Source organism: Pseudophryne corroboree, chromosome 4 (genome assembly GCF_028390025.1).
Source record: "Pseudophryne corroboree isolate aPseCor3 chromosome 4, aPseCor3.hap2, whole genome shotgun sequence".
NCBI lineage: Eukaryota > Metazoa > Chordata > Amphibia > Anura > Myobatrachidae > Pseudophryne > Pseudophryne corroboree.
Genome location: NC_086447.1, coordinates 207,912,780 through 207,931,042, shown reverse-complemented (window position 1 = coordinate 207,931,042; position 18,263 = coordinate 207,912,780). Strand labels below are relative to the sequence as shown.

Sequence of the window (18,263 nt, the reverse complement as noted above, 5' to 3'; positions counted from 1 at the left end):
GTAATTATAATTGTCAGGTCTAAAATCCAGCTAAATTGAGCTCTTTCTATGTAGAACTAATATAAATGCTTAGGACACAGCCATTTTGCTGGCTTGCACAATGCAAACGAGATAGATTGCTAAATAGTGTATTACAAATGAGTTAAACAGTTCATATGATAATTTCCTAAAATAATGTAGCTGCCACAATTATATAAAGTGTATCTCTATTACAGTTTATAAGCTAACTGAAACCACAGCCGATTCCCACAATCTAAATTCAGTACCTGTAAAATATAAATATCCGAGGGGTGTATTGCGCTCACTTTCAATCAGTCCATTTTTACAGATCCCCTTTATTTGATTTGTTTATGTCATAATAATTTTCAAGCTGCATGTAAAACATTTGTATAAATAAACATAATTATTTAATAAGCTATATGTGTTTCTGATAAATAGTCTTTTGATTAGTTTGGCAATATATGTAGACTTGTGTGAAGTTAATACGTTCATGTTTTTTGTTTCTTTGTTCACTCAACTTGGTTATGTGGCGCCACAGAAAATGCCATTCACATGACAAAAATGGGTGAATAATCCGTGTGTGTTAAGTTGCCAGACTTTAACAATGCAGGATGTGATTTGGAGTCTTTGATCACCAGTAATTACAGTGATTTTTATTTGTGTCTTGTTGCAATGTCTGAGAAAATTGTCTGCAAAGTAGTTCATGTTCTTTGACGAACCAGATTGGGCTCACTCCATTGCTGGTGTCATTTAATAAGCATTTTCCAGCTGATCTATAACTCTTTGATAGTTAATTTCCCATCATACATCTGTCTTGGCACTGAGTGAGCTGTCCTCTGTTCGTCCTTCCTCCCGGGTTTTCCCATTGTCTGTCCCATCCCGTCTACATGGCAAATGAGCAAAGGTCTGACGGAATTTCTTGACAGCAAAAAAATAGACCAGCGGATCTAGTGCAGCATTCAGGGTGCTGAGGCAGGACGTAAATCTGTTTGCCAATGCTAAGCCTTGCCTCAATTCACAGGAAGATAGCATGGCAGAGCTTTCACCTCCAGGCATCAACACGTGGTAAAGTGTGCGACTGAGATGATATGGAACAAAGCAGATGAGGAATATTGTAAGTACCAGCAGCACCATTTTTACTGCACGCTCCTTAGGCTTCCTGTCACCTCCTTTTCGAAGATGCTTCAAAATAAGACCGTAGCAAATGACTGTGCCTAAGAAAGGGATGGCGAATGCAGCACTTAGCGATGACAGTGCTCGCAAGGATGGAGTTTCCCGGTACAGCAATCGGCAAACTGTTTCATCCATTGCTATTCCTCGGCCTAACAGTAATGGTGCAGTAGCAAATGCAACAATGGCCCACAAAAAGCCACAAGTCACATGAGCATGTAATGGCTTCCGGAACTTGACAGAGTTAAGGGGGTGTACGATGGCCAAGTACCTGTCAATGCTTATGCCTGCCAGAAAGTAAAGACTGGCATACATATTGAGATAGAAAACAAATCCAGAGAGTCTGCATGCCAACGAGCCGAAGGGCCAGCTGTTTCCTGAGAGGTGGTAGAAGAGCCGAGTGGGAAGGCTGAGCAGCAGGAAGAGATCTGATAGGGCCAAGTGAAGGAGAAAGATGTCAGAGGGTGATTTAGGCTGACGGTCTTGTGCAAAGACTGAGATGGCTAGTATGTTTCCCAGGCCTCCTACAAAGAGTCCGAGCAGGTAGCAGACAGAGAGCAGAGCATTCTCCAACCATGTTTCTTGGACACAAGGATCCACCCAAGCCAAGATGGAGGAATTGTTTAACATTTTGTCTTCAGATCCACTCATCTACTTCAGGCCACTTCAGTGCAACACTAAAAGACAAAGGCAAACTGGTTAGTGCCATAATATTAAAATGCATGTTATACAATTGGTATGGAGTCAGTAAGTCACCAATCACAATGTCCACACTCAGGGTCAGATTCAAATCATATTGCACCCTCTATCTCCTGTCTAAAGTGATGAAAGATAGATGGGCGATATTCAAATGTACCGTTATCGCGCTCAAGCACTTAAACCCAACTAAAGTAATAGGAGTGATTGCGAAGAGACCCGTTTGGGTCTCTTTACATGCATTTCAGCTCGTTACCTCCAGGGGTAGCGAGCTGAAATTAAGTTGTCATGCCCGTCAGCAATAACATTAGAATACCGCCGGTGTGCACGATCGTGGCCAGGAGGGGGGACGGAACATTTGAATCCTGCCCTCAGAATGTAGTCAGCAGAAGGTTGGTATTTATGATGTCAACATGGTTAAATGTCAACATCATTAATGGTTACACCTGAATTATGTTGATATAGACAGAATGTCAACATAAGAAATGCTTATGGCTAGCCTTAGGAATTGAATTACACCCAAGAGACATCAGTGTTGACATTACATCAGTGTCAATAACAAAGAAAAAGAAGACACTTCTTAGCGCACTTATTGGGGTCAATTATATACTCACGAAGGGTGCATTTAAACGCCTGCAACAGCACCTGATCTCGTACCCTTTGTGGGATGGTTTTGTATCCCGTAATGCATCAGTTCATATATATATATATATATATATATAAAATACCTTGGAGAGGGCGGCACTCAAAGACTTGGCAAAATGATGTATGAAGAAAAAACCCCGCAGGGCAACCTTTATTGTGACGTTTCGGGGACTGGCCCCTTCCTTCAGTTTGAGGAAGGGGCCAGTCCCCGAAACGTCACAATAAAGGTTGCCCTGCGGGGTTTTTTCTTCATACATCATTTTGCCAAGTCTTTGAGTGCCGCCCTCTCCAAGGTATTTTATGCTAATCAGAGGTGACAAGCCCTGAAGGGAAGGCACCGGAGCAGGATTTGCGTTAGTCCGGAGTGCCGGGGTCCAGTTGCTTACTATATATATATATATATATATATATATATATATATATATATATAGACGGTTTTGGTACAATTTACTGCCACACGGGATGCTAAATGTCAGTATACCGACATCGGCATCCTGAGCAATAGAATGCCGGAAGGGGGGCGAGTGGTGCGGGCTCGGTGGCGAGCATTCTATTCTCCCTCTATGAAGGTCATGGACACCCATAGAGGGGGAATCACCGACTTCGCCAGTATACCGTCAGTGGTATGGTGCCCCCCCAGCGTCGGTATTGTGACAGCCTGAGTCCTGACGAGCGGTATTCTAACCACATACCATATAGACATATATATGTTACTGAGTACAATATGTAGTAAGTATTTGCCATGGATTTATTTAGTTATGAAGTTAGTAATTGCCAAATATATTAAGGATCAGTAATCATTATGAATGCAGGTAATGTTGAATTGCTGTCAATGTTTGGCTCTATTTAGCAGACTGATACTTCTGAAGGTGATGTGTGCTGTCTGTGCCTTATTCAGGTTTGTTAGCAAACCAAAATAGCACACTTACAGTATAACCCTTTTAGACATCAGATCCGAGAAAACGCCAGGTCTAGCACACCAGCAACTTCATGGGTCTGAGCTCCATGACTCTGGTTGGGAGAAGGGTCGTTTGCATTCAGACATACCAAAATCCCGGGTTGATACGCATTCACGTGCATAAACACCGGATTTAGCTGCATGACTGAAAGGAGTATAATGGGTAAAACCATGTTGCACAACAGGTGGGGCAGATGTAAGATACGCAGAGAGAGTTAGATTTGGGTGGGGTGTATTCAAACTGAAATCAAAATTGCAGGGTAAAAATAAAGCAGCCAGTATTTACCCTGCACAGAAACAATATAACCCATCCAAATCTAACTCTCTCTGCACCTGTTACATCTGCCCCACCTGCAGTGCACATGGGCCCTCATTCCGTGTTGTTCGCTCGCTGGCTACTTTTAGCAGCCGTGGAAACGCATTGTCGCCACCCACTGGGGAGTGTATTTTCGCTTAGCAGAAGTGTGAACGCTTGTGCAGCAGAGCGTCTGCAAAATAATTTTGTGCAAAACAAGACCAGCTCTGTAGTTACTCTTCGTGTGCGTTGATTCTAACAACGGAGGGATGTCTTTTGATGTCACACACCCGCCCAGCGAACGCCCAGCCACGCCTGCGTTTTTTCTGCCACAGTTGCGTTTTTCTAAGCACTCCCTGAAAACGGTCAGTTGACACCCAGAAACGCCCACTTCATGTCAATCTTCCTGCGTTCGGCCATGCGACTAGAATGTTCGTTAGACTCTGTGCAAACCCACGATGTTCATTGTACCCGTACGACGTGCCTGTGCACTGCGGTGCATACGCATGTGCAGAAATGCCGGGTTTTTTGCCTGATCGCTTCGCTGCGATCAACGGCAGCTAGCGATCAACTCGAAATGACCCCCATGGTTTTGCCCATTAGTGTGCAAACCTCAATAATCCCTCTGAGTAGAGCTTAGACATCTGATTCCTGCTGCATCATCCTGCTCTGTCTGGCAGAGAGCTCTGTGTCTTCCTGACAAGCCTGATTTAGATATTGGCACACCAATGGTTTGATGTTATCCATTAGTCATGGCTTTCTCATTTACGGTATCTGATACTAATCCATTCTAAAATGATGCCTGAGAGTCCCTTCTCTAGAACTAGTATTAACCAGGACTCAGTCATACCTCCCCAGTGGCAAATGCAGGATTTCTAGAGAGGGGTTTCCAAATGCAATCCACAATCTCCCACTGTGCGGAACATGGAATACAGTATTAATATTTAACATTATAGATGGTCTATAACAAACATAATTTCTCTAACGTCCTAAGTGGATGCTGGGGACTCCGTCAGGACCATGGGGTTTAGCGGCTCCGCAGGAGACAGGGCACAATAATAAAAGCTTTAGGATCAGGTGGTGTGCACTGGCTCCTCCCCCTATGACCCTCCTCCAAGCCTCAGTTAGATTTTTGTGCCCGGCCGAGAAGGGTGCAATCTAGGTGGCTCTCCTGAGCTGCTTAGAATAAAAGTTTAAGTTAGGTTTTTTATTTTCAGTGAGTCCTGCTGGCAACAGGCTCACTGCTACGAGGGACTTAGGGGAGAGAAGTAAACTCACCTGCGTGCAGGATGGATTTGCTTCTTAGGCTACTGGACACCATTAGCTCCAGAGGGAGTCGGAACACAGGTCTCACCCTGGGGTTCGTCCCGGAGCCGTGCCGCCGACCCCCCTTGCAGATGCCGAAGTTGAAGAGGTCCAGAGGTCCAGAAACAGGCGGCAGAAGACTTTCAGTCTTCATAAGGTAGCGCACAGCACTGCAGCTGTGCGCCATTGTTGTCAGCACACTTCATACCAGCGGTCACTGAGGGTGCAGGGCGCTGGGGGGGGGCGCCCTGGGCAGCAATGTATTATACCTTTTTTATGGCTAAAATACATCACATATAGCCCTTGAGGCTATATGGATGTATTTAACCCCTGCCAGAACTCACAAACTCCGGGAGAAGAGCCCGCCGTTTTAGGGGGCGGGGCCTATTCTCCTCAGCACACGGCACCATTTTCCTGCTCAGCTCTGCTGTGAGGAAGGCTCCCAGGCTCTCCCCTGCACTGCACTACAGAAACAGGGTTAAAACAGAGAGAGGGGGCACTTATTTGGCGATATGATTACATATGTGAAAATGCTATAAGGGAAAACACTTGTATAAGGGGTTGTCCCTGTATAATTATAGCGTTTTTGGTGTGTGCTGGCAAACTCTCCCTCTGTCTCCCCAAAGGGCTAGTGGGGTCCTGTCCTCTATCAGAGCATTCCCTGTGTGTGTGCTGTGTGTCGGTACGTGTGTGTCGACATGTAGGAGGACGATGTTGGTGAGGAGGCGGAGCAAATTGCCTGTATTGGTGATGTCACTCTCTAGGGAGTCGACACCGGAATGGATGGCTTATTTAGGAATTACGTGATAATGTCAACACGATGCAAGGTCGGTTGACGACATGAGACGGCCGGCAAACAAATTAGTACCTGTCCAGGCGTCTCAGACACCGTCAGGGGCTTGTAAAAACGCCCATTTACCTCAGTTGGTCGACACAGACACGGACACTGACTTCAGTGTCGACGGTGAAGAAACAAACGTATTTTCCTTTAGGGCCACACGTTACATGTTAAGGGCAATGAAGGAGGTGTTACATATTTCTGATACTACAAGTACCACAAATAAGGGTATTATGTAGGGTGGGAATAATCTACTTGTAGTTTTTTCCTGAATCAGATAAATTAAAGTGTGTGATGATACGTGGGTTTCCTCCGATAGAAAATTATTGGAGGTATACCTTTTCCCGCCAGAAGTGAGGGCGAGTTGGGAAACACACCTTAGGGTGGATAAGGCGCTCACACGCTTATAAAAACAAGTGGCGTTACCGTCTCCAGATACGGCCGCCCTCAAAGAGCCAGCTGATAGGAAGCTGAAAAATATCCTAAAAAGTATATACACACATACTGGTGTTATACTACGACCAGCAATCGCCTCAGCCTGGATGTGCAGCGCTGGGGGGGCTTGGTCGGATTTCCTGACTGAAAATATTGATACCCTTGACAGGAACAATATTTTATTGACTGTAGAGCATTTTAAGGATGCATTTCTATATATGCGAGATGCGCAGAGGGATATTTGCATTCTGGCATCAAGAGTAGATGTGATGTCCATATCTGCCAGACGATGTTTATAGACACGACAGTGGTCAGGTGATGCAGATTCCAGACGGCACAGCGAAGTATTGCCGTATAAAGGGGCGGTCCATCGGACCTGGTGGCCATGGCAACAGTTGGAAAATCCACTTTTGTTACCCCAAGTCACATCTCAGCAGAAAAGGACACAGTCTTTTCAGTCTCAGTCCTTTCGTACCCATAAAGGCAGGCGGGCAAAAGGCCTGTCATATCTGCCCAGGGTTAGAGGAAAGGGAAGAAGACTGCAGCAGGCAGCCCATTCCCAGGAACAGAAGTCCTCCACAGCTTCTGCCAAGTCCGCAGCATGACGCTGGGGCCATACAAGCGGACTCAGGTGCGGTGGGGGGTCATCTCAAGAGTTTCAGCACGCAGTGGGCTCACTCGCAAGTGGACTCCTGGATCCTACACGTAGTATCCCAGGTGTACATTGGAAATTCGAGACGTCTTCCCCTCACAAGTTCCTGAAGTCTGCTTTACCAACGTCTCCCTCCGACAGGGAGGCAGTATTGGGAAAAAATTCACAGGCTGTATTCCCAGCAGGTGATAATCAAAGTACCCCTCCTACAACAAGGGAAGGGGTATTATTCCACACTATATTGTGGTACTGAAGCCAAACGGCTCGGTGAGATCTAAAAGATTTGAACAATTACATACAAGGGTTCAAATCAAGATGGAGTCACTCAGAGCAGTGATAGCGAACCAGGACGATATGGTGTCACTGGATATCAGGGACGCTTACCTACATGTCCAAATTTTGCCCTTCTCACCAAGGGTATCTCAGGTTCGTGGTACAGAACTGTCACTATCAGTTCAGAAGCTGCCGTTTGGATTGTCCACGGCACCCCGGGTCTTTACCATGGTAATGGCCGAAATGATGATTCTTCCTAAAAGAAATATGGACGCTTTCCTGATAAGGGCAAGGTCCAGAGAACAGTTGGCGGTCGGAGTAGCACTATCTCAAGTAGTTCTACGACAGCACGAGTGGATTCTAAATATTCCAAAATCGCAGCTTTTTCCGACGACACGTCTAATGTTCCTAGGAATGATTCTGGACACAGTCCAGAAAAGGATGTTTTCTCCCGGAGAAGAAGGCCAGGGAGTTATCCGAGCTAGTCAGGAACCTCCTAAAACCAGGAAAAGTATCAGTGCATCATTGCACAAGGGTCCTGTGAAAAATGGTGGTTTCTTACAAAGCGATCCCATTCGGTAGATTTCACGCAAGAACCTTTCAGTGGAATCTGCTGGGAAAATGGTCCGGATCGCATCTTCAGATGCATCAGCGGATAACCCTGTCTCCAAGGACAAGGGTGTTTTCTTCTGCGGTGGCTGCAGAGTGCTCATCTATGAAAGGGCCGCAGATTCGACATTCAGGACTGGGTCCTGGTGACCACGGATGCCAGCCTGAGTGGCTGGGGAGCAGTCACACAAGAAAAGAAAAAAATTTCCAGGGAGTGTGATCAAGTCTGGAGACTTCTCTCCACATAAATATACTGGAGCTAAGGGCAATTTACAAGGCTCTAAGCTTAGCAAGACCTCTGCTTCAAGGTCAGCCGGTATTGATCCAGTGGGACAACATCACGGCAGTCGCCCACGTAAACAGACAGGGCGGCACATGAAGCAGGAGGGAAATGGCAGAAACTGCAAGGATTCTTCGCTGGGCGAAAAATCATGTGATAACACTCTCAGCAGTGTTAATTCCGGGAGTGGAAAACTGGGAAGCAGACTTCCTCAGCAGGCATAACCTCCACCCGGGAGAGTGGGGACTTCAGCGGGAAGTCTTCCACATGATTGTAAACCGTTGGGAAAAACCAAAGGTGGACATGATGGCGTCCCGCCTGAACAAAAACTAGACAAATATTGCGCCAGGTCAAGGGACCCTCAGGCAATAGCGGTGGACGCTCTGGTAACACTGTGGGTGTACCAGTCAGGGTATGTGTTCCCTCCTATGCATCTCATACCAAAAGTACTGAGAATCATAAGAAGGAGATGAGTAAGAATGATACTCGTGGTTCCGGATGGGTCAAGAAGGACTTGGTACCCGGAACTTCAAGAGATGCTCACGGAAGAACTGTGGCCTCTACCTTTAAGAAAGGACCTGCTCCAGCAGGGGCCTTGTCTGTTCCAAGACTTACCGCGGCTGCGTTTGACGGCATGGCAGTTGAACGCCGGATCCTGAAAGGGCATTCCAGATGAAGTCATCCCTACCCTGGTCGAAGCCAGGAAGGATGTAACCGCAAAACATTTTCACCGCATTTGGCGAAAATATGTTGCGTGGTGTGAGGCCAAGAAGGTCCCTACAGAGGAATTCCAACTGGGTCGTTTCCTACATTTCCTGAAAACAGGACTGTCTATGGGCCTAAAATTAGGGTCCATTAAGGTTCAAATTTCGACCCTGTCGAATTTCTTCCAGAAAGAACTGGCTTCAGTGCCTGAAGTTCAGACGTTTGTAAAAGGGGTACTGCATATACAGCCTCCTTTTGTGCCTCCAGTGGCACCTTGGGATCTCAATGTTGTTTTGAGTTTCCTAAAGTCACATTGGTTTGATCCACTCACCACTGTGGAATTAAAATATTTCACATGGAAGGTGAAGATTCTATTAGCCTGGCTTCAGCCAGGCGTGTGTCAGAATGGGCGGCTTTATCATATAAAAGCCCTTACTTAATTTTTCATTCTGACAGGGCAGAATTGAGGACTCGTCCTCAATTTCTCCTTAAGGTGTTTTCTGTTTTTCACATGAACCAACCTATTGTGGTACCTGCGGCTACTAGGGACTTGGAGGACTCCAAGTTACTTGACGTTGTCAGGGCCCTGAAAATATATGTTTCCAGGACGACTGGAGTCAGAAAATCTGACTCGCTGTTTAGCCTGTATGCACCCAACAAGATGGGTGTTCCTGCTTCTAAGCAGACGATTGCTCGCTGGATTTGTAGTACAATTCAGCTTGCACATTCTGTGGCAGGCTTGCCACAGCCAAAATCAGTAAAAGCCCATTCCACAAGGAAGTGGGCTCATCTTGGGCGGCTGCCCGAGGGGTCTCGGCTTTACAACTTTGCCGAGCTGCTACTTGGTCAGGGGCACACCCTGACTGAGGAGGACCTGGAGTTCTCTCATTCGGTGCTGCAGAGTCATCCGCACTCTCCCGCCCGTTTGGGAGCTTTGGTATAATCCTCATGGTCCTGACGGAGTCCCCAGCATCCACTTAGGACGTTAGAGAAAATAAGAATTTACTTACCGATAATTCTATTTCTCGTAGTCCGTAGTGGATGCTGGGCGCCCATCCCAAGTGCGGATTGTCTGCAATACTTGTACATAGTTATTGTTACAAAAATCGGGTTATTCTTGTTGTGAGCCATCTTTTCAGAGGCTCCTTCGTTGTTATCATACTGTTAACTGGGTTCAGATCACAGGTTGTACGGTGTGATTGGTGTGGCTGGTATGAGTCTTACCCGGGATTCAATATCCTTCCTTATTATGCACGCTCGTCCGGGCACAGTATCCTAACTGAGGCTTGGAGGAGGGTCATAGGGGGAGGAGCCAGTGCACACCACCTGATCCTAAAGCTTTTATTATTGTGCCCTGTCTCCTGCGGAGCCGCTAAACCCCATGGTCCTGACGGAGTCCCCAGCATCCACTACGGACTACGAGAAATAGAATTATCGGTAAGTAAATTCTTATTATAACAATTACTGCACTTTCTAAGCACACATTCTCCCACCTCATGGTAAGGCTCCTGTCTCTTCTTCCTGGTAGCTACTCTTTGGTCCAGTGCACTGATTGAGGACAGAGATCCACACACACACAGCAAACTTTGCAGAAGAAGCTGCTTCCACTGGGCATGTGTAGCAGCTCTGCTCTGTCCCTTACACTGCATGATGTTCCGGCAGCTCTAGTAATCGTATTATACCATTGCTTTTGTTATCATAATTTGAGCCACTTGCCAAGAGGAGGGGGGGTTTCGGGCAACCGGAAACCCCCCCCCCCCCTTCCCCCCCTGCGTTTGCCTATGGGCACCATAACCAGCAAGATCTGGCAGACTATCTGGCAGATAATTGTATAGTGTATGCCCAGCATTACACTCCCCACAGTAACAAACGTGATTGCTATTATCAAGCTAACTAAAAGGCACAGGGAGCAAACATTAGGCTACATGGGAATATGGTACCTGGGATTAAAAAGTATAGTTTTGTCCACACAGTTCTGAAAAATAAAAGTAGGTTTAATAGAACAGTAGAAGCCTGTCCTCAAGGCTTTGAGTGTCATCACAGAACGTCATTATATTGTACTGAACCGTAACACTATTGACCACTAAAGCCCAAATTAAAATTGGTGAAAAATGAAGCCCATATTTCTCATATGGAATCTGTCTACCGGTCTATTCACTTACATTGTATTACAGTATTAAGGTCAAAGTGTGTTTAATAAACTTTGTTAATCCAATGAATGCATTTGTGTACTTACCGGACCTACACAAGCTAATATTTTTGTTTTCTTAATAAAAAATTCCTATAAAAGTGTCATTACTATTAAAAATCAAACTTTGCACTTTACCTCTCGCCCTCCCAGACTTCCTCACCATGTTAATAAACTAACCCGTTATGTTCTGAGCGCTGCCATCTGTCTTCTAGCCAGTGCTTCCCCGCCATCTATGAATGCTCTTAATCTAAAAATCTGGTACGTAAAATCTGGCAAGCTCGTGACTAGCACTTTGTACCTCATGGTCGTTAATAACGCATGGGTTCCCTGGACACTTCACCACAGTACTCCTCTCTGCTTTTGTAGGTTCCAGCCCTTATTGGTGGATAAAGAGGCCTTACTGCAGGGGTGGCCAACTAGTCAGAAACAAAGAGCCAAAAAATCTTGTTAGGCACGTCAAAGAGCCGACATCAAGCCACAGGCGCACATGCAAAAATGGGGTGTGGCCTTGTGCCTGTTAGGCCACGCCTCTGGTATAAAATACATTTAAAAAGCCAGATCCACATAAAATACTTTTTTAAAGCCAGATCCAACATAAAATACATTTAAAAAGCCACTTCCACATACCCTACTGTGTCACTTCAGCCAGCTACTTCATGTGTCACTCCTGCTAGCACACTCCTACAGTATATCACTGCAGCCAGCTCCCCCATGAGTCACTCCTGCCAGGACTCTCCTGTGTCACTCCTGCCAGGACCCTCATGTGTCACTACAGCCCCTCCGAAAATACACCTCGTGCCATTGCAGCAGCCCCTTATGTGTCCTCTGTTTGCCAGTGGGTGTCTCACCTTTAGTATCTGGCTCTCTCAGTTCTCAGTGTCCGTAGTGCTGCTGCCTGTCTGGCTGGAGTGCAGCAGTTTCCGGGTCTGTTGTGGTCACGTGACTTTGAGTGTCGGGAGCCACATTTGAATAAAGAAAGAGCCACATGAGGCTCAAGAGCCACAGGTTGTCCACCGCTGCCTTACTGTATTCTGTTCCTCAGCTACACACTCCTAGAGAGTGCCCCCTGCTCTCCTCCTCTCCTCTCTGTCTGTTCCTTCCCTCTTGCTTCATTTTTTAACCCTTAAACTCGAAGGCATTTACATTTTATACAACTTGGTATAGCCATAAGGGTAATGTTGCTCCTCATCTCTGGTGTCTTTTTTCTCTCCTCTTTGAAGTATTGTTTCCTTGTTCCTGCGTAGGAGCATAGCATTTTTCTTATCTCAATGTGGCTATTCCCTGTACCTTGCAAAATACCTTTAAGAAATTTTATGGGAAATTTTGCAAAGGTACACATCAAAAATAATGTAAATTTTTTGTTGTTGTTATTATTACTAGAGGAAATAATCTTTGATGTTTGCACAACCCAGAGCAGAACAGTGGCAAACGCAGAGGATTTTCATGGGGGGGTTTCCGTACATGTGTTCGTGTGTGTATGTATGTATATATATATATATATATAACATACAGCACACTGCACAAGCTGTGTATGTGTGTGTGTGTGTATATACACACACACACACACACACACACACACACACGCACACAGTACATAGACATACAACACTCACACACTGTACAGTAGCATACATGCTGTCAAAGTTGAAAAATATTGTAATGCATGCCCCACGTACTAACCCCATGTACATGCCTGCTGCGCGTGCACTCAGTCTGCCGTGCGTGCATATATCCGCAATTTGCGTAAAGGAGCTTTCCACGGCCATGTGCCTTAGCGCGTGGTATGCGCATTTACGGTAGAGTTTGTGAACGCATAGAGGGTTATTAGAACATTACATATTTAACCCAAATAGTGTACATTTTAGATATAGCTCCCCTAGACCACGTCAGCGAGTATTAATAGTTTAAACAGTTCCTGGACTAAGAGATTCGCCTTTGCATGATAGGAAGGGTCAGATAAAGGTTGGAAGGTGATGTCTAGCATCCAGCTGTAGGGTATTTTGAGGGTAACATTCCGGTGTTGGTTAGAGAAAGATCGCATGTTCCTGCGTATAGTTATGTGCAAAAGCAGAATATAGATATTAACTGTATTTACTGTATATTATGTATGCGGCGGGAATCCAGAGGATACCACCCACAAGAGCAGTTGGGGAAAGACATCGCCCATCTATTCAAATCCACCTATGACCTCTTCTGTAATGTAAAGACACATCCCTGTGTCCAATGGACAATGAGATTACAGTGACCATTGTATTGTGTATGCATGTTGTGTATAAAAAGCCCATTGTTGCCTGGCTGGTCAGAAGACTCTGAACGCTTTCTATCTGACTAGCGGATGACCGGCCGGGTTGCGCTTGCCAACATTCTCACGTATGTACATTCTCTGTAGCCATTATTCTGTTTAGATTTATCTTGTTAACCTGTAGTGTATGATTTGTACTGTTTACCTTTTGGAATTAATCCACGGTGGCCTTAGAACCCTGTGGTTTCAACTACAAATCAGTGTTGTGTCTTCACTTTCCTGCAAGGGTCTTAGAGTGTATTTATCTGTATAAGGTGTATAGGCATTGATAAGGTGTACGCACTGCGGGTACTTTATACCGTCAGCACTACTTAAGGTTTAAGGTATAACATTGTTGCAGTACTTTGCTGCTAAGGGTTTAAAGTATAATCATATCATTGCATTGTATCATTAACAAGGTTTAAAGGTTATCAATTGTGTGTGCGCACGCTGTGTGTACTCTGTACACTCAGCGTGATGTGTATATGCCAAGTACGTACCACGTGCGGGACCCTGTACGCAAATAGCGTACAAAGTGCGTAGCACGTGTATCCAGTCTAGCGGCCATAGCGGCTCCACTGTAATAGTGTATCTAGAGGTATAGCTTTTCGGTCCAAGATAATATCGACATTATCAATTGAGGGCTCGTCCAGTTTTTCCTCATACCCACAGCCTAGCAGCGTACAGCAGACTTTATCTATCAGCAAAGGGTGGGAAGGTATCCCACACAAACCTTCTCCTGGTTGGTGGATACACTAGTGCTGATAAGATAAGCGTCTGCTCTGCAAGGTTTGTTGGGATGCTTGTGGAATCCGGAAGGTAAGAACGCAAAGCTATTTTTAAAGTCTGCGAATTTCTGTTTGGCGCAAAATGCGCACACAATACACGCATACACCTGTATTTTGTACTCTGCATATCTGATCATATTGTTGCAAAACAAGGTTCAAATGAGTCATATTATGTTTGATTCAGATTGGATTGCTTATCTGTTAAGTAGGGTAAAAGTACATTTAAAAGTTGCTGCAAAAGCCTTGATATAGTGTTTTTTTGTAACTCAGGCCTAAAATAACTTCAGGGGCTTGCATGGTGTGTGATTTCTTTGTGACAAAGGAAGCCACATGGCTTGTCCACCATTTTGTGTAACCCTCAGGGATGTGGAAGAGGGAGGAGCAGCGGCCATGTTGGGAAGGTCATTTTTTCTAAATGGCTGATTTTCACTGCCCGGAATAATCAGCCGTCCTTGGTCAAAAAGAAATCACCATTTATGAGTTACCAATGCATTTATTTAACCCATGCCATAGTCAATTACAAATAGTTTCAGATGGGGCTTAATGAAAGTTAATAGTAAGATGAATACTTGATGTAAGAAGTACACACAGATATAAAAAAAGGTTTTTTTCGCTACTTATAACTCTGCTTGCTATAAGATAGCCATTGAAATGCAAATTAAACTGTGTAACTGCTTTTTCCTAACAGTGAAAAAAACAACAACACCTTTACAGGCAACCAATAGCACATAGCATTCATATGCAAATTAGAAGCACTTAATGGGTAATTGAGTCTCAGGAGACCAGTGAATGGTACATATATATATATATATATATAGCAAAGGAAAACAACGTGGCACTCCCGGCAAGTTTCAATGATCACAACCACAGCATTAGCATAGAGCAACGTTTCAGTGGCACCCCACTGTCGTCAGGCTTTATAAATAAAACATTAAAACAATCCTACCTTTATAGACCACCCACGTGTATGTTGTACAGACAGTCCGGACTCAAACTTCCGGAAAAGAAAGCGGTAGTTATGGATAACTACCAACAGTAATACAACGATGACATAAATAAACATTATCATACTTTAAAAGATATTGCATACTGTAGTAAATGCCAGTTTTCCACACACTCTGAAAATAGTTCAAAAAGAAAAGATGAGATACAAAGAATCAGCCTTCATATATTCACTCAGCTGAATCTTTGTATCTCATCTTTTTATGTCATCGTTGTATTACTGTTGGTAGTTATCCATAACTTAATCTAACACTATGGGGGAAATTTACTAAGCTCCCGATTTTGACCGAGATGCCGTTTTTTCATCAAAGTGTCATCTCGGTAATTTACTAAACACTAATCACGGCAGAGATGAGGGCATTCGTAATTTTTTGCAAGTCCAAGTAAAAAATTACGAATGAATACACCATCGGTCAAAACGCGGCTGTTTAAGTATGAATCTCGGTCATTTACTAAGAAGTGCAAAGCAAAAAAAAAACAAACACTGCCGTGAAAAATTACAACTCGTAAAAAAGTGCTAAAAAAAAACAGACCTTTTTTTTTTAATCGTGATTGGATAGGCATGCACGGATCCATGAGATCCGTGCATGTATATCAGTGGGAAGGGGTGGGAAAGTGCTTATTTTTTCAAAAAAAATTGCGTGGGGTCCCCCCTTCTAAGCATAACCAGCCTCGGGCTCTTTGAGCCGATCCTGGTTGCCGAAATATGGGGAAAAAAATGACAGGGGTTCCCCCATATTTAAGCAACCAGCATCGGGCTCTGCGCCTGGTCCTGGTCCCAAAAATACGGGGGACAAAAAGAGTAGGGGTCCCGCGTATTTTTAAAACCAGCACCGGGCTCCACTAGCTGGACAGATAATGCCACAGCCGGGGGTCACTTTTATATAGTGCCCTGCGGCCGTGGCATCAAAAATCCAACTAGTCACTCCTGGCCGGGGTACCCTGGGGGAGTGGGGACCCCTTCAATCAAGGGGTCCCCCCCCCAGCCACCCAAGGGCCAGGGGTGAAGCCCGAGGCTGTCCCCCCCCCATCCAATGGGCTGCGGATGGGGTGGCTGATAGCCTTTGTTGTAAAAGAAAAGATATTGTTTTTAGTAGCAGTACTACAAGGCCCAGCAAGCCTCCCCCGCATGCTGGTACTTGGAGAACCACAAGTACCAGCATGCGACGGAAAAACGGGCCCGCTGGTACCTGTAGTACTACTACTAAAAAAATACCCAAAAAAAGACAAGACACACACACCGTGAAAGTATAATTTTATTACATACATACACACATACATACATACTTACCTTAAGTTCCCACGCAGGTCGGTCCTCTTCTCCAGTAGAATCCAAGGGGTACCTGTTGAAGAAATTATACTCACGAGATCCAGGGGTCCAGGCTCCTCGGGAAATCCAGGGGTAATCCACGTACTTGAAAAAAATAACAAAACGGTGTCCCGACCACGAACTGAAAGGGGACCCATGTTTGCACATGGGTCACCTTTCCACGAATGCCAGAAACCCACTTTGACTTCTGTCTAAGTGGGTTTCTTCAGCCAATCAGGGAGCGCCACGTTGTAGCACTCTCCTGATCAGCTGTGTGCTCCTGTCCTCACTGACAGGCAGCACACGGCAGTGTTACAATGTAGCGCCTATGCGCTACATTGTAACCAATGATGGGAACTTTCTGCCCTGCGGTTGACCTAAAGTGACGTCACCGCTGAGCAGAAAGTCCCCAGCATTGGTTACAATGTAGCGCATAGGCGCTACATTGTAACACTGACGTGTGCTGCCTGTCAGTGAGGACAGGAGCACACAGCTGATCAGGAGAGTGCTACAACGTGGCGCTCCCTGATTGGCTGAAGAAACCCACTTAGACAGAAGTCAAAGTGGGTTTCTGGCATTCGTGGAAAGGTGACCCATGTGCAAACATGGGTCCCCTTTCAGTTCGTGGTCGGGACACCGTTTTGTTATTTTTTTCAAGTACGTGGATTACCCCTGGATTTCCCGAGGAGCCTGGACCCCTGGATCTCGTGAGTATAATTTCTTCAACAGGTACCCCTTGGATTCTACTGGAGAAGAGGACCGACCTGCGTGGGAACTTAAGGTAAGTATGTATGTATGTGTGTATGTATGTAATAAAATTATACTTTCACGGTGTGTGTGTCTTGTCTTTTTTTGGGTATTTTTTTAGTAGTAGTACTACAGGTACCAGCGTGCCCGTTTTTCCGTCGCATGCTGGTACTTGTGGTTCTCCAAGTACCAGCATGCGGGGGAGGCTTGCTGGGCCTTGTAGTACTGCTACTAAAAACAATATCTTTTCTTTTACAACAAAGGCTATCAGCCTCCCCATCCGCAGCCCATTGGATGGGGGGGACAGCCTCGGGCTTCACCCCTGGCCCTTGGGTGGCTGGGGGGGGGGACCCCTTGATTGAAGGGGTCCCCACTCCCCCAGGGTACCCCGGCCAGGAGTGACTAGTTGGATTTTTGATGCCACGGCCGCAGGGCACTATATAAAAGTGACCCCCGGCTGTGGCATTATCTGTCCAGCTAGTGGAGCCCGGTGCTGGTTTTAAAAATACGGGGGACCCCTACTCTTTTTGTCCCCCGTATTTTTGGGACCAGGACCAGGCGCAGAGCCCGATGCTGGTTGCTTAAATATGGGGGAACCCCTGTCATTTTTTTCCCCATATTTCGGCAACCAGGATCGGCTCAAAGAGCCCGAGGCTGGTTATGCTTAGGAGGGGGGACCCCACGCAATATTTTTTTTAAATTTTACAGTGTTTAATTAAAAAAAAAAAAAAATAGAACCCCAGCACGGATCACACAGATCCGGCCGAGATTAATTGTAAAAAAGTCGGCAGTGTTTTGCTAATCACTGCCGTAAAAAACACAAAAAAAACACGAATGACATCGACATCGGAAGAAAAGAAAAACCCGAATACGACAGCTTAGTAAATCCATCGTAACAAATTCAAAAAGTTGCAGTTTTACACTTTCAATGTCATTCGTGATTGAACTTTGACCTGAAACGGGAAAATACGAATCTTAGTAAATTTACCCCTATGTGTCTATTGATTGTTACAAAACCTCATACGCTGTATTAGTATCTATTTTCTGCTACTTCTAACAACCAGGTTTCCATGGTGAGGGGCTT

At 45.3% G+C, this 18,263-nt stretch overlaps 1 protein-coding gene across 1 annotated transcript; it reads right to left on the bottom strand.

Annotated features, from left to right (window-relative positions):
- Window positions 1–243: 243 nt before the first annotated feature.
- LOC134911266 (uracil nucleotide/cysteinyl leukotriene receptor-like) lies at window positions 244–12,092 on the bottom strand. The gene is made up of 2 exons (XM_063919565.1): window positions 11,901–12,092; window positions 244–1,847 (listed from the first exon to the last, which is right to left on the bottom strand). The coding sequence occupies exon 2, from the start codon at window positions 1,819–1,821 to the stop codon at window positions 802–804; it is 1,020 nt and encodes a 339-aa protein (XP_063775635.1). The 5' UTR covers window positions 1,822–1,847; window positions 11,901–12,092; the 3' UTR covers window positions 244–801.
- Between the last annotated feature and the right edge of the window lie 6,171 nt (window positions 12,093–18,263).

What these genes read in the sequence shown, in the direction of transcription:
- LOC134911266 (XM_063919565.1), bottom strand. Translation starts at nt 1,821, where the DNA reads ATGAGTGGATCTGAAGACAAAATGTTAAACAATTCCTCCATCTTGGCT.